The following is a 22,525-nucleotide window of genomic DNA, read 5'->3' as shown; positions in this document are numbered from 1 at the left end:
GCTGATGCAAAATACCAGAAATTGGTTGTTTTTATAAAGCGTATTTATTTGGGTAGGAGCCTACAGATACCAGGCTATAAAGCATAAGTTACTTCCCTCACCAAAGTCTATTTTCACATGTTGGAGCAAGATGGCTGCCGATGTCTGCGAGGGTTCAGGCTTTCTGGGTTCCTAAATTCCTGGGGCTTGCTTTTCCCTAGGTTCAAGTTTCCTTTCTTCTGGTGCTGGCTTCTCTTTCCTCCGGGCTCCACCTTAAGTCTTCAGCATTAAACTCCAACATCAAAACTCCAACATTAGAAATCGTCAACTCTGTTCTTTGCCATGTCTTTCTTTTTCTTTTTTTTTTTTTTTTAATAATGCTGAGGGAGATTGCTTTCATCCTATTTTTTAAAAATTGATTTTGTAAAAATATTACATTAAAAAAATATGAGGTCCCATTCAACCCCACCACCCCCACCGCACTCCTCCCCCCCCCCAGCAACACTCACTCCCATCATCATGACACATCCATTGCATTTGGTAAGCACATCTCTGGTTATCTCTGCACCTCATGGTCATTGGTCCACATCATGGCCCACACTCTCCCCCATTCCATCCAGTGAGCCCTGGGAGGATTTACAATGTCCGGTGATTGCCCCTGAAACACCATCCAGGGCAACTCCAAGTCCCAAAGGCACCTGCACATCTCATCTCTTCCTGCCATTCCCCATACCCATCAGCCACCATGTCCACTTTTCCCACTCCAATGCCACCTTTTCTCTGTGGTCCTTGGATTGGTTGTGTCCGTTGCACCTCTATGTCAAGAGGAGGCTCAGATTCCACATGGTTACTGGATGCAATCCTCCTGCTTTCAGTTGTAGGCACTCTAGGCTCCATGGTGTGGTGGTTGTCCTTCTCCAACTCCATCTTAGCTGAGTGAGGTGAGTCCAATAAATCAGATTGTAGGAGCTGGAGTCTGTTAAGGCTCAGGGCCTGTTTGCCATGTCTTTCATCTGTGAGTCCCTACCCACCAAGGGGTGGGGACTCAACATCCTAATCATAACTCAATCATGCCCAGATCAGATTACAAGCATAATCCAATATTTCTTTCCCGAATTCATCAATAATATCATACTGCTACAGAAATTAAGCAAAAGAAAATGTAAAAATTAAGCTATAATAAATTTGCATGTCAAATTTATTATAGCTAAATTTTTACATTAAACTATTAACATACTGTCACAGGGAAAATTTATTTGTAATAGAAAACAAAAATTACTTGTTTATACTTGACCAGCCACGTACTAAGTAGAGTGAATCCAGGTTTCTGAAGATTCTTTTCTTTCCTGGCCTTGGACATATTTGAAATGAGTACTGAGGGATCAGTGAGGAATGCAAGATTACTCTGCAAAAGAAAGAAAGAAATGCATAAAGAACTCAGGAGGGGACTCCAGGGGACACAGAACTAGAACCAGAACAAGATAGTGATATAAAACTATTGTAGGGTAGGGTTAGGAAGGGGAGAAATTCAGGACAATGCGACCTGAAGAGTTCTGACAGCAGGCTCCCAATAAATTAATTCATCTGTTTAATATTTACTGAGTTCCTACTCTGCTCCAGGACCCTGTGCCATGTGTTGGAGATACGGCAGTAAACAGAAACAAGGAGGAATTCCTGTTCTCAGGGGGCTGACAGGCAAGCTCTGGGAATAGATACTGAATAGAAAAATAAATATGTGAACTAGCAATAAGTGTTTAAAAGAAAAATCAGGCAGTCATAAGACAGGAAGTGGTAAAAAGGTGCTGTTTTAGTTTCTTAGACTGCTCAAGCAGATTCCATGAAATGGTTTCAGCTTAAACAATGGAAATTTATGAGCTTATAAGCTTTCAGTTTTAAGGCTGTGAAAATGTCCAAACAAAACCATCACCAAGGGGATGCTTTCTTCCCCAAGACTGGCTGCTAGCAATCTTTGGCTTCTCTATCACGTGGCAAGGCATATGGCAGCATCTGCTGGTCTCTCCTTTCCCTTCCAGGTTTTGTTGCTTTCAGTTTCTAGTTTCCATGGCTTTTTCTCTCTGCATTCATCCCATTTATAAAGGACTCCAGTAAGGATTAAGATCATCCTGAATGAGGTGGGTCATACCTTAACTGAAGCAGCCCCTTCAAAATATCCTACTTATAATCAGTCCACACCCACAGGAATGAATTCACCCTAAAGACATGCTTTTCTGGGGTACATACAGTTTCAAATCACCACAGGTGCTATGTTGCCAGGGAAGCTGTTCTCTGACAAGTTGTTTTAAAGTAGAAACTTCAAAAAGTAATCATCACTCTTAGGCAAATATGAAACTAGTTCATTATTTAATGAGGAAATTAAAAAAGATGTTAAGACAGGTTTAAAGAGCATTTGAGGAGGTAGGTATTTATAGGAAATTTAATGAAGAAATATTAGGGTAAGATTAGAGTAGGATTAGAAACAAAAATGAATAATGTCCTCTAGTGCAATAACAATAACCTTTGGGGTTATCTTTTCCACTAGACAGAAATTTTGCTTCCCTATTGGATAAAAATCTACAAGTTAACCTGCGACTTCATTAAGTCTGGAATCTCTAACAACATTCTTAACAGATGACATTTGTTCAGAGACCTGAATGACATCAGGAGCACATAAATGAACTGATGAATGGTGAAGAGGGAAGTGCTGAAGTGCTCTCTCCTACTAAATAAGCAGTAACATATTCTTTTCTCATTAATATTTGGGGAAGTAGGTTTACCTGGGGTAATGAGAAGTATAAGTTCTGCCCTCCAAGTTGGGGAAGAGAGGACACATGCTATTCAGGAGCATCTCTGTACAACGTTAGATAAGGGAGCAAGGAAAGGAATGGTGTGACAGTTTGAATTTTGTGAATCCCAAAAAGATTATGTTCTCTTTTTTTTAAGATTTATTTTTTATTTATTTCTCTCCCCTTCACCCCTTACCTCCCACTCCCCCCAGTTGTCTGCTCTCTGTGTCCATTCGCTGTGTGTTCTTCTGTGTCTGCTTGTATTCTTGTCAGCGGCACCCGGAATCTGTGTCTCCTTTTATTGTGTCATCTTGCGTCAGCTCTCTCTGTGTGTGGCACCATTCCTTGACAGGCTGCACTTTTATCATGCTGGGTGGCTCTCCTTATGGGGCACACTCCTTGTGTGTGGGGCTCCCCTACGCAGGGGACACCGGTGTGTGGCAGGTCACTCCTTGTGCGCATCAGCACTGCGTGTGGGCCAGCTCATCACATGGGTCAGGAGGCCCTGGGTTTGAACCCTGGACCTCCCATGTGGTAGGTGGATGCCCTATCTGTTGGGCCAAATCAGCTTCCCAGATTATGTTCTTAAATTAATCCATGCCTGTGGGTGTGAGACCCTTTTGATTGAACTACATCAGTGAGGCGTGCCTCAGCTTGGTTCTTTGCCCTCTTGCTGGGTCTGATATAAATAGATACACAGAGAAGGGAAACTGCCATATTTGATCTGACCATGTGAAAGAAAGGACTCCAGGTTTGCCCACAGCTGTGTGCAAGGAGAGAAGCACTGAGAAGCTCAGGGAGCTGAGGCCCAGGGAGAGATGACTGATTGGCCACAGCTGAATTCAAGGAGAAAGGTGACCAGCAGACCCATCATCTTGCCTGATCACCACATGGCAGCATGCTAGGATCACGAGTAGCTGATTTTGGTGAGAAAGCATCTTTTAGCCTTGATTTGGACATTTCACGGCCTCAGAACTGTGAATTTTTACCCGAATAAGTTTCCTATTATAAAAGCCAACCCATTTCTGGTACTTTGCATTGGCAGTCCATCAAACTAAGATAGGAATGCTAGCAAGAACTCAGGAAAGAATACTGGGCAGATAAGAGAGAATACTTCTGCTAGGTTGACTGCAGAAGATGTTATATACTGGATAAGAAGACTCCATCTCTACTTCTATAAAAGGAGGCAAGAAAAACATAATCAAGAAATCTCTAGGGACAATGTGAAATGAATTGAGAGTATACATTCCTTTTCTCTTTCAATTCTACATCCTTGGCCTCTTGGCTTTGTCTCATGGTCATTTAGAATAGCTGCTGCTATCTCCACCACATTCATTTGTTTTACCAGAAAGGCAAAGGTCTCCCTAATGCGTGCTCATACAAGCAAAGAAAGGCAATTTATTAGTTTACAATGAGAACTAGAACCAGAAAATATGAATCGTTGGTTGGCTTGTGCAGATTCTGAAAGAATGTCTCCTTTTGAAGAAAAGGAACAGGGAAGAAAACATTGTACAAATCCTTTTGTCAAGTCTTATAAAAAGGAATCATGGTTCAGACGAACTCACAAGAGCTTAGTACTAACTTCAGGAATTTTGCAGGCCACTTATTAAACACAGCCATTATTAAAATTTAAATTATACAAACATAATTAACTAGTCTATATTTTAAAAGGTAACAAAAACTAAAAACTCATCACTTTTAATTATTTCACTACATTTTAATATATCTATGCTCACAAGATTATTTATGTAAATTGTACCTGTATGGTGGAAATACTAAGTAATTATGGAGACTGCACATCTCCTAACTCTACTTTCAGTGACATCGCATTGGTATCTTGAAATCAGTCACGATGGGAGAATTTACAAACAGATACCTGCAAATGTTACAGGTTTGTTTATTGTTTGATTGGTTGCCTAGACTTCAGAAAGTGATGAAGAAATGTTCATAATAATGCAGATTAAACTTAAAATTGCTTCTTGCCAATAGCTGTTACATTGCGATTGCACAAAAAATTTGAGGAAATACTCTTCCAGTATTTGAAATCTGTTACTAGATCAGCATGGGAATCACTCATGTCACTGATGAATGAGTGAAATTCCAACATATATCTTTGAAACTTCATATTTGTCTTGTTAATACAAATGAAAATATTAACCAGCATTCATGTCAGAAAATACACTTATATGTCAATTGCAACCATAGGTTGGCCACGGATGCAAAAGCATGGCAAGAATTCACAAAAGCATTCTCTAAGAACCAGTGGGCTATATATGTAATTTACAATAAAGAATATTAAATGTTTCATCATATTAATAAATTGTATGATTGCATTTTACAGCCTGCATATTCTTTATATCAGTAAAGTTTATAATAAAAACACATACATGTATACACACATACTTTTTTTCACTACAGAGGCAATTGTTAAACATTTATCAGCACATCAGTGAATAACAAAGAATCTTGCACAGAAAATAATCTCTAAAGATAATTTATTCAGATACTGTGTTGTAACTGTTTTTCCCTGCGTTGATGATGAAGCTGAAGGATAGAGGATATTTACAACCTTGTGAGTCCTGCAGCACCTAAATTTATATCTCCTGCCTGACCAACCGAACTTTAGACTTTCTTTTAGCCATCAACTGACTTGATAACTCCACTTGGATGTGTAACAGGTTCTACAAACCTGATATGGTTTATAACAAACACCGGATTGCTCAAGCCAAAAACCAAAGCAGCAAACTTGATTCTTCACTTCACTTCTTATCAACAAATCCCCTTAACTCTATTGCCAAAATATCTTTCTGTCCACCTAACTCCATTCCTACCCCTTCTCTCCTAATCCAAGTCACTACTACCTTCTGCATAAACTATTGCTAAAGTCTCCTAGCTGGACTGCCAGTTGCCATTCTCACTTCTTTATGATTCCCTATATACTAGCTGGTGCGGTTTTTAAAAAAAGTCAATTAGATATTACTCGTTGGGTTAAAATCTTAAATGGCCTCTGAATGCCTTCTCAGAGGCATCCTTGTGAACCACTCCGTCCTTCACTTCCTATACTCTAGCCACACTGACTTCGTTATTCCTTAAATGGATCAAGCGAGCTACTGCCGTAGGGCCTTTGCAGTTGCTTTTCCGTGTGCCAGGAATGCTTTGCCTATAGTTCTTCATATAACCGACTCCTCCTTCTTGTCATTCAGTTTTCAGATCCAATATTATCCTTTCTGCAAGGTCCTATTTGGAGGTCCACTAAAGGAGTAATACCTTCCCCTCCCCTGCCTTTCTTCCCTCCCTTTCTTTTGCTCTCTATCAGAATGGTGTGACACTAAGGCATAGTGAGTAAGAACATGGAATCTACTGGTAAATTCCTCTGTCTCATTACCAGCTGTGTGACTTTGGTCAACTTACCAAATCTCTCTGTGTGCCAGTTTCCCCATTGGTAAAATAGAGTTGCTGTACAGCTTAAATGAATCAACACATATAAAGTGTCTGACGTAGTAAGTATTCAATATGTGTTAGCTGCTATTATTATTTTCAAGTTACCCTGTTTTATTTTTTCACAGCATTTACCATTATCTGAATTAATCTTTGTTCAGTTATATGCTTGGTGTCTATTCCTTTAGCTCCCAACTAAGATGTGAGAGCAGAAAAACTGGTCTTTTTCTTCACTGGTACTCCCCTAGTTTCTGTTCCAGAGAACGGAGACTCGAACATCGCACCTATATAGAATTTGTTGACTTAAGTGAGTAAACAAGGAACTAATGTCAGAGAGTCCTGAGAAGACCCAGGGAAGTGTAGTCATTTAATTCACATCCAGCATCACACACAGTGGTTTGGAACTTATATGTTGGGGTAGGGCACTTTGCAAAATCAAAATAAAATTCCTAGTACTAAGTTATTTACACATCCCAGTCACTTAAAAAAAATTAAGCCACATTTGGGCCCCTCAAAGAACCCCATTTTCTGCAATGATTGTGTCTTCTTCCTTTTCTTATTGTGCAGCACAGTGCCTGACGTGGAAAAAGTGTGCATTAAGTATATGTGGAATAAACACTGTCTCCAACATGAAATTGAAAAAAAACATGAGTATGGTGTTTTACAGTTTACAAAGTAGGCCAGTATTCCTTAGAATAATCACATGGTGTCATCATGTCTGTGACTGTTTTCAAATTACTTCTGCATCAACAGTGAGAGATTCAGTGTGGGTTAACTGGTTGAAACTATGCCCTCAGAGCAACATGCATTCTAGTAAACAGAAGTCAGTTGGCATCATGCCAGAAAGGCCACATTCTGGAAATGGACCTACAAATACTTCAGCCAATTTGATCTCTGATGCCACTAAATGTTTTGCTATTTATCATGGTAGGTGTTGGAAATGGGTTTTTATTGGTTAAAATATCAGCTTAATAATTTACATGCTGAATGTTAGAAATGGGTTCTCACATAAAAGACAGGTGGATTCGTTAAAATAGTTTTAGAGAATGGTCTCCATTCTTGAATAAACTGGGACTGAAAATTCAAGGACGTCTCAGCCTTTCTTTGGGGGATTCCATCCATTGGGGATTTCCATTGGGCATTCCTTCATCCCTGAATAGTCTGGAGGACTTTTGGTTGCTGGATGCTGATGCTATGATGGTAAGAGAATCTTGACTATGCAGCACTTTACCTCTGCTCTCACTTTTTTAATGCAAGGCAGTGGTCAGACCACCCAGAACTACTCACTTCAATATGGTAGTCACTAATCATATGTGGCTACTGAGCATTAAAATGTGACTTGTCCAAACTGTAAAATATCTAGATTGGATTTTAAACACAGTACCAAAAAAGAATTCTAATAGCTCATCAATTATGTTCATATTGTCTCCATGCATCCTTTGGATATATTGGTTTAAATATGAAAACCAACTTCTTTTTACTGCTCATCTTTTTCATTTTACTATTTTTAGTGTGGCTAAAATTTGAATTACATTTTATTTCTGTAGGACAGAAACCTTGGTTAAATTAACCATTGTGCCTATCTTCTAATTAATATTTAATACACTTATGATTAAAATGTAAATTTGGGCTGAAATTTGCTTTCATTTAACCTGGTGAGGAAATTGTAGAGTCCTTATTCCATCTTAAACTTTCCCAGCAACTGTTATCTGCCAGAAAGGACCTAAAAGTTGTACTAGACCAAAAGATTTGGGTCAGTTGTCAACTCCAAGGTGGTAGCAGCATTAAATAATAATCATGAGGACTGCCACAAAGATCCTGAAAATAACAGCTATCATCATCTCTTGGAAGGCTTACTGGGTTCCACGTACTGCTTTAAAACCATTACGCATATTCATTTAATTTTCACAGCACCCTATTAAGTAGGTATTATTAATAGTAATAAGTACTATTAATATTCCCAATTTGACGTTTTGCTAAATGAGGAGTGACTTTGAACCTCCCAGTCTCAGTGTGGTTCAGCCGAATCACCACGGGCTGTGACTTCCGACTTCCAGCGCACCCAGCGCGGCGAATCAGGGACACGGAGGTGAGTAACTTCAGTCCTAACAAAATCCTCGCCAATTTCCTTCTTTTTTTTTTTTCCTCCGCCCCGCCCCTTTGCTTCTTATGAAATGGCGACTGGCGGACATTTTTGCTTAGGGCGGAAATCAAATTAAAACTGCGCTGCTAGGCCTATAGATTGAAAATCAGGACAAATTTTTGCATTCAACTGAAGGCTAGCGAGGAGAAATCTTCACAGACTAACTAGGCTGCTGGAGGAAGTGAGCGAAACCCGGGGTCCTCGCCGGCGCCCTCACTCAAGATGGCACCTGCCTGAGAATCACCTGTGCGGCCGCTCTAGCTCGGTTCCGGGTTCGTTCGCCTTCGAGGTGCGAAGGCTGGCCTTCTGTCCCGTTTCCGGACCCGTCTCTATGGTGTCGGAGGGACCAGAGCCCAGAAGATTGTGGTTGTAGTGACTACAGTCTCGCAGGGGAGGCGAGGGTGGATGGTGTCAGCTGGGGGACCGGAGTCGAGACCCTCCGCCGCCTCCCCCTGCCACCCTCCCGCAGGTAACCGGGCACCCTGCGCTGCGTCCTCCGACAGTGCGGGCCTGGGCGGCGGGGAAGCGAGCTGGAGCCGGGAGAGGAGGCGGGGAGCGCGCCCGGCTCGCGGGGGCGCGCGGGGGCGCGCTCGGCGCGGCGCTCGCCGCCGGTTGGGTTCTGCTCTCCGCCCTCGCGCGCCCTCCCCCTGCTTGATTTCGGGGGCTCCCTTCTAACCTGCGCGTTGCCGGGTGCGGCGCTGGCTGCGGGTCTGGTGGTGGAAGCCGCCGAGTCGGGCCTGGCTTGGAGACGTGGAAGGTGAGGGGCCGGCCGAGCGGGAGCGTGGTCTCCGCCCTTCAGCCGCCCGGGTGGTCGCGGTTAGCCCCGCCGCCGCCGCCGCCCGCCCCGCGCCGCCCTTCCAGCTGCGGCTCCGGCGCTTTTGCGCGCCTTGGCCCCAGCCGTGGGGAGCCGAGGGTCGCACCAGTCCTGGGAAGGCAGCTTCAGCCGGGGGGGGGCTTCATTCTTGCTCCAAAACCCGTGCCAACCCCCACTCTTTGCCGCCACCATCTCCCCCACCCCCTTCCCGGCCAGCTGGCTCTTGACTTTGCGTAATGCCTTTTATTTAGAGTAAAGATGAAATACATTTTTCGGAAGGTCGTATTTAGGAAACCATACGCATACTGAGAGTCGAGCCCTGCGTGTTGGAGTAACTGTTACTGCTGTTTTGAAAGACCCCGTGCATATCCACATAAACTCTCATGTCTTAGCAGAGATCATGCTTAATTCTTTTGATCCATAAAGCCTTCATTATGTACTGCTTGCCATCTAGCAATGCTAGACTAAGTTCATACAGGACGGTACACCTGAAAAGGATCAGAATAAAGGCCCGGGAGTATAGTTAGTAACGGATCACCAGATAAAGTATCAGTCCTTAGAACTCACAGTACAAGCCATTATCTTTGCTACTTCCGGGGTAAGTGAGCTAGGACCTAGACAGTCAAGATTAATTGCTGGGGGAAAGACCTGTATTTCTCCTATAGAAAAGGGGTTTCTTAGTTGAACATGTGAGTTACCCAGCCACCTGGACAAGGGTATTTGGAATGCACAATGGTCAGGAAACTTCATGTGTTCATGTGTGTCCTCCCTCCCCCCCAAGGAAGCAAAAGGATGGAGGGAGTAGACGAACAAAATTTTTAAAGGTAAGGTTGTAATGTCCATTCAAGTTGAAGACTGCCAACTCACTGTTTTTTTTTTTTTAAAGGAGGTACCAGAGATTGAACCCAGGATCTTGTTCTAGGGAAGCAGGCACTAAACCACTGAGCGACACCTACTCCCACTACTGTATTAGAGTGAGATGATAAATTCTGCAAAATACCTATATTATGGTATTAGAATATCCTTTTCTACTTGTGACTTAATTCTAAAGTCAATAGGCAAGATTTGCATTTCCGCCCTCAAAGCAACAAGAAAGAATGCATTTTGGAAGTCCAAGTGTTAGTATCAGTGTTATATTTTAGCAAGTTTATTGTAACTGAATTCTTTTTAAAGCATTGTTTATGTCAACGTGTTTGTTCCTCTTTAGGTACAGTGTGTGACAAAGAATTAAGAATTATTGCTTTTAAAACGTTCTCAAGTTGCAATCATCACCACATGTTTTTATCTCCCCCAATAAAGGCAAAGTTTGCGAAAACAGAAAATAATCCTTCTGCTCTGTCACTGACACTTGTGTTATCAGTGGTTTTCTGTCACCATCAGCCGTACTTTCAGAACAATAAAATGATCCCTTTTCTATCGAACTATCAAGTTCTCTTAAGAAACTGTTTCCCTTTTTAATTTTTAAGTGCTTTTTTAGTATTAGGGTATTCAACAAAATACACTGCAGAGAAAATTTACCAATTTTAACTTCTTCCTAAAGCTTTCATAACCCTAACTTAATTATCTTATTGTAGAATTCATAATATTAAATCAAAGGTTAATAATTACAAGACACATTGTTCCCACAAGGAAGTATTTTGCAGCTTAGAAATGACTAAGTAAATTAAATGCCCTGTGTTGCCTTTTTCTGCCTGCCTTCCATCTTTCCAGATCCTGGTAACCATCTTATCTCCTTTGGGAACTAATACAGGTAGAGTAGAACTAAATAAGTTGGTTTTCTGCCAACAGGATTTTTCGTTTACTTGCAGTTCCTTATTCTTCAATTTTCCTTTGTTGTCTGTTGATTTTGGAAAGCTGTTTTTGTGGCTAAGAGAGAAAAGGAAGTTAGACTAGCTTCAGATAAAAACTTTTCAAAGTAACACTTCTGTAACTCATTCCTCTAGTCTGCCTAGTTTTTCAGGGAAGTGGAGCTAAAGAAGAGTTCAGTTTTTTGCTTATGAAGTAGTAATTGGTTTCAAGGAACTAGACCCTCTCAAGCTACTTCAGATAAAGGGCTAATTTTAAGGTGTCAGGGCAGCAGTGAGGGAAATGAATTTAAAGCAGTGCTTCCTGTGGCCTTGAGATGGAGCGTGATAAATGTGTCCTATAAATGTGACTAAGCCTCACTTTCCCAGTTTTGCTTTTCTTCTGCTACCAGCTGGCTTCTGCTTGCACATGGCTTTGGCTTGCTGTAGCACCAGCTCTATTTCATCCTTTTGCCTTCAGCTATGCTAATAGACAAAAATATCTCCTTATTTGAAATTCCTGGGAGACACAATGCTGTGGCCCATTAGCTCTTCACACCCAGGCCGTGGGTCCTATAAATGTTCATTCTGTGGATTAATTGCCTTTAGCCCAGGGATGGCATCTGACCCATTGACCCTGCCCAAGAAGGAGGGGACATCGGAGTACTAAACAGGAGCCTCCCTCCGCAGCAGGGGGCTGTTGTAGGCCAGGCAGGCATCACATCTCCACAATAGGGGCATTAACAATAGTTTCTCTTACAAATCCTACATGAGACTAACTGGTAGCTCTGTAGTCTCAGTAGAAAGGTGAATGTTTCATATAGTTGACTTTGTGATGGTTGCTTCCTTCATAGTGCAAGCCTCCGCAGGAGGTGGCCTTGCACACACAGTAGGCCCTTTGCTACTTTACAAATACCAGTGGACCCCTGTGCATTACCTGCTCTAACCATGAGTTTGTACCCCCAGATATAAAGAAAGACATGTTTGTTTGTAGAAAACTTGGGTTATCCAGACAAATCTACATATATATGTATGTATATATTTGTATGTCTGTATCTGAAGAAAAATTGCCTATAATCTCACCACCCACAGCAAACTCTGTGTATTAGTCAGCCAAAGGGGTGCTGATGCAAAGTACCAGAAAGCTGTTGGCTTTTATAAAGGGTATTTATTTGGGGTAGAAGCTTAACAGTCACAAGGCCTTACAGAGTCCAACTCCATGTTACTTCCTCACTGAACTCCGTTGCCATGTGTTACAGCAAGATCAGTTAGAGCTGGAGTGGGCATCACCATCCCAGAATGCTTCAGAATTGGGGAATAAAATATGGACTAGAGTGGACTTACTGTATTCTACTATAGACTTACTGGGATTCTAGCAATGGAAGAAATTACATCATTGATGTGGAAACAGTGGCCACTGGAGGTGCTGAAGGCAGGGAGAGGGAAAAAGAGGTGTAATATGGGGGCATTTTCAGGACTTGGACTTGCCCTGAATGACATTGCAATGACAGATACAGGCCATTATATATCCTGCCATAACCTACAGAATTGTGAGGGAGAGAGTGTAAACTACAATATAAACTATAATCATGCTTAGTGGCAGTGCTCCAAATGTGTTCATCAATTGCAGTGAATGTACCAAACTAATGAAAGAAGTAGTTAACGTGAAGAAGGATGGGAGGTATAGGGAGTTGGGCATATGGGAATCCATTATTTTTGTGTGTGTAACATTTTGTGTAATCTAAGTATCTTGTAGAAAAATATGTATATATATTTAAAAAAAGCTAGATGGCGGGCATTGTCTGCAGGGGTTCAGCCTTCCTCTTCCCTCTTAGGGCTCTACGGGTCTGCCTTCTGATCTCAGCTGTAGGCTGGCATAGGGCTAGTCTCTCTTCCCAGGCTTGTTTCTGTCCTGGCTCAGCTGCTGTGGTCTCCTCACAAGATCAGCTGTAGACTTATCAGGTGAATGCTCAACTCTCTTCCTGTTTATTTATATAGCCCACAAAGGGGGTAGGGACTGTTACACTCTATAGACATGGTTGAATCAAGCCCTAATCTTAATAATTTAATCAAAGATGTCTCTTTTGAATCTAATACAGTAAAGGGTATCACACCCAGAGGAATAGACCAGTTTACAAACATAATCAAGTATATCTTTTTGGAATTCAAAAATAATGTCAAACTGCCACAGGCTGTTAACACTTTAGCATTTTTCTTTCATATCTTTGTGTATTTTTTTTATGTGTGCATATACTTGTAAAACAACTATATTGAGGTATAATTGACATGATAAACTGAATATATTTAAAGTGTACAGTTTTATGTTTTGATGCTTGTAATCACCCATCCTCCCCCTCCACCTTCCCTTCCTCCTCCTCTTCCTCAGAAAGATAATGAACCTGTTCATTTCCCCAAAAGTTTCCTCACACCCCTTTGTAATCCTTCCCTCTCTCTTGGTCTTTCCTTCTCTGACCCCTAGATACCTACTGAGCTGCTTTCTGTGTATTTAACTTTTGAGGTCATTCAATATTGCAATTGGCCTTTTCTCTTTAGTCTTACTTGGAAGGGTAGTGAGACTGTACTTTTTAATCTACTTGTTTTCTTATGGTCACTGTCATTTTTATTTCTTCAATGACTTGTCTGTTTCCCTTCCCATTATTCTGGTGTTTTAGTGTTTTACTTGGTGTATATGCACTCTCCATTTATTAAACATGTTTTTCTTAATGATTACAAATATTTTTCAGTTTGTGTTGCTTTGCTTTATAATTTTAAGTTATTTTTAAAATACAGGAGTTTTAACATTTTTGAATAAACAAGTTTTGCAACATTTTCCTTTGTGGAGCAGAGGTGTGAGTGGTATACATGACCGTATTCTCTCTTGATTGACTTTTCTCACTTAAAGTTATAAGTGTGTGTGTGTGTGTGTGTGGGGCAGGGAGTTGGGGCAATAACTGCATGTGACTATTTGGTTGAACGCATCTTCTGGAGCTGTTACTTGATAGTATTGGTGGTAACTTGCTGAACATTTATCAGTTCTGTCGTCAACTTTCCTAGTTTATGAGCATTGCAGAAACTAGTAGGTTAAAATGGCTATGTGTTAGATATAAAATGGCTGAATCTTAGATATATTTCTCTTGGTCATGTTGCAGGCAGATTTAATGTTTGAACATTTTAATATTTTCACTAGGTCTGCTTGGCTTTGAAGAAGAGCTTCAGTATTGCCTTACTGCATAAGTGATGGGATCAGAGAACAGTGCTTTAAAGAGCTATACACTGAAAGAACCACCATTTACCTTACCCTCTGGACTTGCTGTTTATCCAGCTGTTCTGCAAGATGGCAAATTTGCTTCTGTTTTTGTATATAAGAGAGAAAATGAAGACAAGGTTAATAAAGCAGCCAAGGTACCGTAATAGGTGACTACTTTATAGTTATACCTTTTACTCTCTTGTTTTCTGTAAAAAATATGAAATCAATAAAGGTCAAATAGGTAAGGTCATGAGGAGTAGTTTTTATTTATGTCCTTTAGAAAGAGATATTCTTACTTCTTGGGAATATCTCCAGATTCTATGGCATAGTCAAGTCTTCTGAAGCCTGTAACCAAAAGGCTTCTTATAACCCAATGTGATGACTTTTATCACATTTTATTTTTTAGAGGGAAAGTTAGGGAACCTGATTTAAAATGGCTCATATAAGGTAAAGGAAGGTAATCTGGCTTAGCAAAAATGCTGTAAGAATTAACATTTTAATGTTTAATATTTATGGTGGGCATGAAAATGAAGTATTTTCTAGGAACTTTATATTATTTTTTTCTTTGCCTGAGACATTGTGATGCCCTATAAAGAATGTTGGACTGGAAACCAAGGGACTTGGGCTCTAGTTCTTGCTGAGGGACCTTGGAAATTCACTTCTGGAGGCCTCAGTTTCCTTGTCCTTCTGGGTCTCACCTTCTAATTACTGCTTATGGCACAGGGTACCAGTGCATTAGCATGTTTTCTAACATGGCAGGGGATGGTGATGTCCTCTTAGAATGATTCTATGTTGGAGTATAACTCAATGAAATGACCCCAAGTGTCTTTGAATTAGAGAAAAAGGAGGTGTTTGTTCATATTCCCTTAGATAGCTAGCACCTTGGATATTGGGCCATTCAACTCATCTTAAGAAAGTTTCTGAAATAGTAAGTAGGGTTGTATTAGTTAATTCTGCAGTGTTCACCATGGCAAGCACATGAATTTTAGGTAAATTTGTTATCCTTTTTTTTTTTGAGAGTTATGATCTGTATGGAACAAGTATGGAACATTGATATTTATTTCATAGGTTTCTTTAAATGCTTTTCTTTTTTACTTTAAAAAAATGATTATACAACGTTAAACTAGTAATATAATTTTGGCATTTCATTGGTCATACCAGTTAATTTTTTGATACTGTAGTATCTTTAATGAGGCATAAAGTTAACAGTTCTAAGGTGGTTCCTAAGAAAAAATATATCTATAACAGTCCTTTCTGGATGTGTTTTCCAGTAAAGCATTGTGGTAAAGTGTAGTGCGTGTTTTATTGCTGGGTAATTTTGCTTTTTGGTGAAACCCTGTGTTTTGTCTCTTTTCCACCCATCTAGGTATTGTTAAGAATTTCTGTTGTGATATTGCAAAAGATAGAGTGTTAGGGTCATATCCTTATGTGAAGTTAATGTTTGATATAATTCCTGTCTTTTTTCATCTAATAATATTGCACATAATGTTTTTCATAATAATTTAGAATGGCTTTTATCAGCAGAGCACTAGAGATATGTAATCTTTCTTAGTTTTTTTTCCTCAGGAGTATAAGACTTTGTAAACTGTATTGCCCTTTATGGCACATGTACCAAGAAAGTTAAATAACCACGATTATAAAGTTTTTAAAGGAAAAAAACAAAGATTCACTCCCAATGTTTGAGGATTTTTGTGCTGTAGAAATTGCAAAGCTTGAAAGGGAACAAATTTCACCCTCTGTTAAGACATGACTGAGTCTTTTCAAAGCATCCAAACTTGTCTCTTCATGTTCTTCAGGCCATCCTGAAAACCTCAGGCATGAGTCTAGGAAATTTGAAATGCTAATAAGGTGATGAGTTTAGATTATCAGAACTAGGTCTGATGCCATTTGATGCATCAGATTTTGGAACCATGATTTCCTAAATAGGTGAAATACTAAAACGTATAGAGAGTTTGCTTCTCCTTCTCTAGAATGTTTGGACATATTATGCTCTTCTTCATTGTAAATTCATGCTGCTATTAGAAGGGTTGGAGAACCCACATTGGGCATGCCAGAGAAATAGAAAAGGTAATTAATTGCTATGCTCAAAGGAGCTTGCATTTTGTTTGGGGAATGATGTTCTTCATAGTGACGTTTTCTTAGCTCTTTCCTATATTATTTACATTCCTTATTACATTGTAAATCAACTTCCCTACATTCTTCACTTGTTTAGAAATTATTTCCTTCACCTTGTAATAAAAAGAGGTCCTCTTACAAGGACCCTGAGAGTTATCCATGCAGGAGAACTTCAGAAATAGTCCACCATCTCTCTGGTTTGATGGGGTCACCAGATGGTAATGGCCATCTCCCAGGCAATCACCATAGTTTTTAGACTTCACTCTATCATCCTTTCTCTTTTAATGCTCATAACCATCCAGTCATGTCACCTTCTACCCCAAACTAAATATCCACCAAAAGACTTTGTCTGAGCTCCAGATCTGTATTTCCACCTGCCTATTGTATATCTCCACCCAGATGTTCTCCCAGCATCTCAAACACAGGCACTCCAAATGGAGTTCTTTATCCCTTCTCCGTTTTGCATTCATTCCTAGTTTATGGTCCAGTCTCCAGACAGTGGGTGTTTAAAAACAGCATGTGCTTCCTGTGTTCAGATTTGTGTCCTCAGGGAAGAAGGAAGAATACTTCTCCCTGAACCTTTGGGCATCTTGGCTATTTTGTTATATTTGCTTGATAGAATGAAATCATAGTGAAATCTTTACTGTTAAAAGCTTGTGAGTGAGTGTGAGCTATAGATAAGAACATTGAGCCAGTTAACTTTGTGTAGTTAAGTCAAATAGAAAAGCAGGCAGGACAGCAATGAAAAGTTAACCTCTGACTCGAGTTAATTCTTTAGATAGCTGAGTCATAACTGATTCCTGGAAAGTGGGAAAAGTTTATATTCAGGGCTAGAATCTCACAGGGTGTTTGTGTGAGCATAGATTAGCATAACCGTTGATGTATTATATAGTACTATTAATATATAACAGTAAATGACCTTAGAATGTTCTTTCAAAGAGGATTCTTACAAGGGCACATAATACGGTGTATGATATGTACTAGGTATTCAGTAACTTTGGGACAAATATTTTCAAGGCATTCTCATTCAACAACAGTCACCTTTCTCTGTTAGAACACCAGTCATTTATTTGTTCAAACTGATGCTTTTTGAAAAAATATCTGAGTTACGCTTAGCAAGTACATCTTATTGCTCCCTTGTTCTTTTGAGCAGCAGAAGCTTGAACCAAGAAATGTTTCTATTTGATTCTTAACCACTAGCCTTTCCTGTTCATATTTATGTATAATTAGACATAATATTGAGCATGCCAAAGAGGAATGACAGATAAGTTTCTTGCTAAGTTAGTGTCTTATATCAGAATGATGCAATGACTCATTCCTTCTCTCCTTCCCTCGTTAAACAAATTAAAATTTACTTTGTACCAAATATTTTGCTGGGCATGTAAGTTAGAAAAAGTAAGTAGAATAAAAAATGAAGTTTATTATTTCATTTATTAATTCAAGTAAATATCTACTGACTCCATATTTCCTTACCAGCACTGAAGGAGGTAGCATTTCTTCTGATTTACTTGTCTGCTATGGATACTAGATGGCAAATTAAAGAAGGTACATACAACCATAAGAGCCCAAAGACATAAAAGCTAATTGAAGAGTTTTTCCTGAGCGATCAAAAGTGAAATCTATCATGTTTTGTTTGATAATTTGAAATGGTTCTTAAAATGAAAACCTGAAGGCAGTTGAATACTTTTTACACACTTGTAAGAAGTTCTCTCCATTAATCACACTTATTTAACCAACCTGCTAGCACAGTTCTTGCCTTGTGTATCTATGCTCTATTTATTTGCATATATATGGATTATTTAAATGCACATAAACAAATTAATAGTTCATAATTCTAGATTAAGACTTTTGCTCAACATTTTCTTAAATTGTTTTTTGTTTATTGGAACAGTCTAGGGGAGGGGAACAGTTTCCCTTCATAAGAACAATCAACCTGTTAGAACTATTCCTAGAGTTAGCAAAATTTGTGATTCTTAAAAGAAAAGAAATTGGAGAAACTTTAGAAGATCCTCCTATAAACCCTGCCTGAAGTTTGATAGACAAGTTTGAGGTGAACAGATAGAAAATTGTGCCAGTGCTGGGGTTCTGCCTCTATTTTTTCCCAAAGATTTATTTATTCCCCCCCCCCGTCTGTTCTCTCTGTCCATTCACTGTGTGTTCTTCTGTGTCCGCTTGCATTCTTGTCAGCAGCACCCAGAGTCTGTGTCTCTCTTTGTTGCATCATCTTGCTGCATCAGCCCTCGTGTGTGTGGTGCCAGGTAGGCTGTGCTTTTTTCCCGTGGGGTGACTCCCCTTGCAGAGCTTACTCCTTTCTCATGGGGCTCCCCTACGCGGGGGACACCCCAGCGTGGCACGGCACTCCTTGGGCATATCAGCACTGCGCATGGGCCAGCTCACTACATGGGCCAGGAGGCCCTGGATTTGAACCCTGGACCTCCCCATATGGTAGACAGACACTCTGTCAGTTGAGCCAGATCTGCTTCCCAAACTTTTTTTGTCCTGGGACCTTGTATATGGGAAGCCTGTGCTCAAACCACTGAGCTACATCTTCTCCCCTGGACTCTTATACCATAATCTTCTAAGGACGTGTTTTGGAAGGTTCAGTACTACCTGCTTATCTGTGAAAATGAAACTTTGTGTTATATTGAGGGTTATTCCCTTAATGAGATCTTTCTTCTTGTGATTGGTTTAGAAGACTTGCCCAGTGGCCACAGGGTAGACCCTAGAGATTTAAGAAAGACTGAGTGATTTGTAAAAAGCCACCATTCCAGCAATCTTAAGTTTTGTTGAAAATAAATAATAAAATTATTATCTGGAGTGAGAATTTTGGACTATAGAGCTGCCAAGTTACTCAGGTCAAATTTTTCAGAATATGCAGTATGGGTGGGAATTGGGAAATCAGGGGTCTGGTCTGGTTGTTACAGGACCAAGCAGAGAAGAGGGAAACCACACAGATTTAACCTCCCATGTTCAGATACAAAATTGTCTTGTATTTGTCATCCACCTGCATAAACTGTCTGTCTGCCAGGAAAACAGGACAGAGACAAAAGGTGGGAGGAATATTCTATATTAGGGCTTTTATATATATATATGTGTGTGTGTGTGTGTGTGTGTGTGTGTATGTTTGTGTGTGTATAAAGTATAAGCTACTTGTCAAACTTTATTGGTTAGATGTTTGAGCAGAAACGTTTGACGGTCACTGTTTTAGATAATAGAAAGATAAAAGTTAAAAGATGGATTAAAACTGTTTTTAAGGGGATTAAAAAGATAAAAGTGAGAAAACAAGATAAACATTAAAGTTGAGATATTCTGTAAAAGTGAATATTGCACATGTATTAATGGTCTGCAATGAGTCGGCAAACTTCAGTGTGATGACCCATGGGCTAAGAACAGTTTGTACATTTCCAAAGGTTGTAAAACAAAATAGGTTTGCTGAAATTAGTATTTTAATATAGGACAAAAGTTATCTCTGCAGGATCAAGATCAATTTAAAGCTTACTGAGCATGTTTTCAGTCAACAGAGTACAGGAAGTGGGGAGGCTCACAAATCATGCTGTTTTTCCTCTCTATTTTGGAATCAACTGAGAGTGAGAGATAGATTGAGAAAGAAATCTCTGTCCTATTACTGATAAAACCTGGATGGTAGGGTGTGATTACACTTCACCCTGCATTAGAAAGACCTAACCTTCCAGTTTCCAGGCAGTCCAGTTCAGAGATTTCTCCTGGAGCTTCCTCCAGGTTGGGTAGGCTGTTGAACCTGGTCCGGCTGAACTCTTCAGTCAGATCAGCCCCGCCGCTTCCTGCGAGGGGTAACCTGAAGCCTCTGCGTAGCGGCGTGAGGCCAGGGATCAGCACAAACAACAGACTTTCAAAAGGAAAGCGGAGGTCCAGGGATGAAACTTTGCTAGAGTCCAAATGTGTAAAGCAGTATTTTAAATTTAGGGTATGGTATAGGAAATTTCAGAGTTTACAGGCTAGTCCACATGTGACAGATAATTACATGTCCTGTCCCATACTGGTTATTAACTTGGAAACTTTTCCAGCTTTGGTAGGTGTCTTCATTTTCCTGAGCTGCTGTGACAGACAAAGCAAAACTGGTTTTGCTTAACAACAGGAAGTTATTGGTTCAAGGCTTAGAGTTGAAAAGGCTCCCGGGGTCAGTGGCATTCTGGCTGGCCGCGGCCCTTGGCCCCTTGGCCCTCCTGTCGTCGGGAGGTGGCCTCTCCTTCCTCTTCTGGCTCAGGCTGACTTCAGGCTTCAGGTTCCTCTCCCCTCCCGTGGCTTTCTCTCACTCCGTCTTCTGGTTTCCTCCTTTTGTAAGGGCTCCAGTAAATCTAGATTAAGACGCAACTCATTCATTTGGGCCACATCTTAATTTAAAATAACATCTTGGAAAGATCCTGTTTAGAGTGGGTTCACACCCACTGGAATGTGGATTAAGATTAAGAACATGTCTGAACTGGGGTACATAAGTCATCCTCCTGCAGCCGGGTTCTCTTGCCTTTAAGATTAATCCTTTGAATAATAGTGGTACCTGTGAATCCTTTGGTCTATAAAATATTTTGCATACAGTTACTCATTCTTTAATGTAATACACTTAATCTGGGAGTGAAGAGAAAATTATGATTTCTCTGAAATTATATAGCAAGGTTGTTTGGATCTGGTATAGTAACACCTCTTTTGGGTGGTGTGGGGTGTTGGTGCCTGAGTGAGGTGAAGTGGGTGTCTGTTCATAAGGAATATTGGATGTGAGATGTTGGAGCCCAAGTACTATGAGAGGGAGGCCCAGGCATAGGGTGTGAGAACCTGAAAGGGCCAAGAGGCGGTGTCTGTGGGGGTGGGGAGTGGTGGCCATGGCAGTAAGAATTGGTCATACACAAGGGGATTGGTGAAGTAAGTAAATACACTCAGGAGAATTTGAGGCAGGTTTCTTACTTCCAGAGAAGAGAGTTACAAACCTGGATGAAGAAAAAAGTGGAATGAACCCTATGGTGTTAGATTGAAATTGGAGATAATGGTATGAATTTATGGCGATAGCTAGATATAGGTAGATAACAGAAATAAGTATAGAGGTAACTGTCTGTGTACTTACTTATCCTGTACTGAGGAATAAATTTATGTGGCGCCTGGTCAGGGCCTTCTCCCAAAGGAATTACGTGTGTGTGTGTGTGTGTGTTTGTGTGTGTTCGCGTTCCCTAGCTCTGTTCACTGAAAGGTCCATGATCTATTTTAAGTTAATTTTTGTATAAGATGTGAGACTTAGGTCAGTTTTGTTTTTGTTTTTTTTAACCTGTGAATGTCCAAGTGTTCCAGCATTGTTTGCTGAAAAGGCTATCTTTACTGTTTTCATCCCTCTGCCAAATATTACATAGTCCTAATAACTCTAGCCATATAACAAGTCTTAAAATTAGGTAGACTGATTGCTCCCACTTTATTCTTTTTAAAAATTGTTTTAGCTATTCTAGTTCTTCAGCTTTCTGTATGAATTTTAGAATAATCTTGTCTATATCTACAAAATAATCATGCTGGGATTTTGTTAGGAATTAGGTTAAACTTGAATATCAATTTGGGAGAATTAGTATCTTTACTATGTTTGCATCTTCCAGTCTATGAATACCATGTCACTTCATATATTTAGATCTTTGATTTCTTTCATCAGTATTTTTTAGTTTTTATCATACAAGTCTTGTATATTTTGTTAAATTTACACTACAACTGTAATTGTGGATTTGTCTCTTTGTCCATTTGGTGATATCAGTTTTTGCTTAATATATTTTGCAGCTCTAAAGTGCAGCTCCTAAGAGAATACATTAAGAGTTGCTGTATTTTCTTGGTGGATTGACATTTTTATCATTCTGTAATCTCTCTCTTTCTCTCAATTTTCCGTTCTGAAGTCACTTTATCTGATATAAATATAGTCACTCCTGCTTTCTTTGATTTAAGTTTACATATCATTGTATCTGAAGTGAGTTTCTTGTAGACAGCTTATAGTTGAGCCATGTTTTTTGATCCACTTTGTCAATTTCTGCCTTTTAATTGGTGTATTTAGACTATTTACATTTAATGTCATTATCAATATGTTAAGGCTTAAGTTCGCATTTTATTATTTTGGTTTCTGTTTTCTTTGTCTTTGATTTCTGTTTTCATTTTCCTGCTTTCCTATGGGCTCCTTGAACTTCCTATTTTTTTTTAATTCAATTTTTATTTATACATAGTGTTTTT

At 39.9% G+C, this 22,525-nt stretch overlaps 1 protein-coding gene across 8 annotated transcripts in view; it reads left to right on the top strand.

Annotated features, from left to right (window-relative positions):
* The first annotated feature begins 8,354 nt into the window (after positions 1-8,354).
* The window catches only part of SCYL3 (SCY1 like pseudokinase 3), a 50,510-nt gene continuing 36,339 nt past the window's right edge, over positions 8,355-22,525 (top strand). For 3 of the 8 annotated variants that reach the window (XM_058310099.2, XM_058310098.2, XM_004464156.5), the window contains exons 1-2: positions 8,993-9,100; positions 14,129-14,343. In XM_058310099.2, the coding sequence (XP_058166082.1) occupies positions 14,179-14,343 (165 nt within the window). In that variant the 5' untranslated portion in view covers positions 8,993-9,100; positions 14,129-14,178. Of the gene's footprint in view, positions 8,813-8,992; positions 9,101-14,128; positions 14,344-22,525 lie in introns of those variants that run through there. The other 5 variants (XM_004464158.5, XM_004464155.5, XM_058310100.2 and 2 more) reach the window with 4 other exon arrangements.

Source organism: Dasypus novemcinctus, chromosome 13 (assembly GCF_030445035.2).
Source record: "Dasypus novemcinctus isolate mDasNov1 chromosome 13, mDasNov1.1.hap2, whole genome shotgun sequence".
In the NCBI taxonomy this organism is placed as follows: domain Eukaryota; kingdom Metazoa; phylum Chordata; class Mammalia; order Cingulata; family Dasypodidae; genus Dasypus; species Dasypus novemcinctus.
The sequence above is the reverse complement of the archived record's forward strand: the minus strand, read 5'-3'. Positions and strand labels throughout refer to the sequence as shown.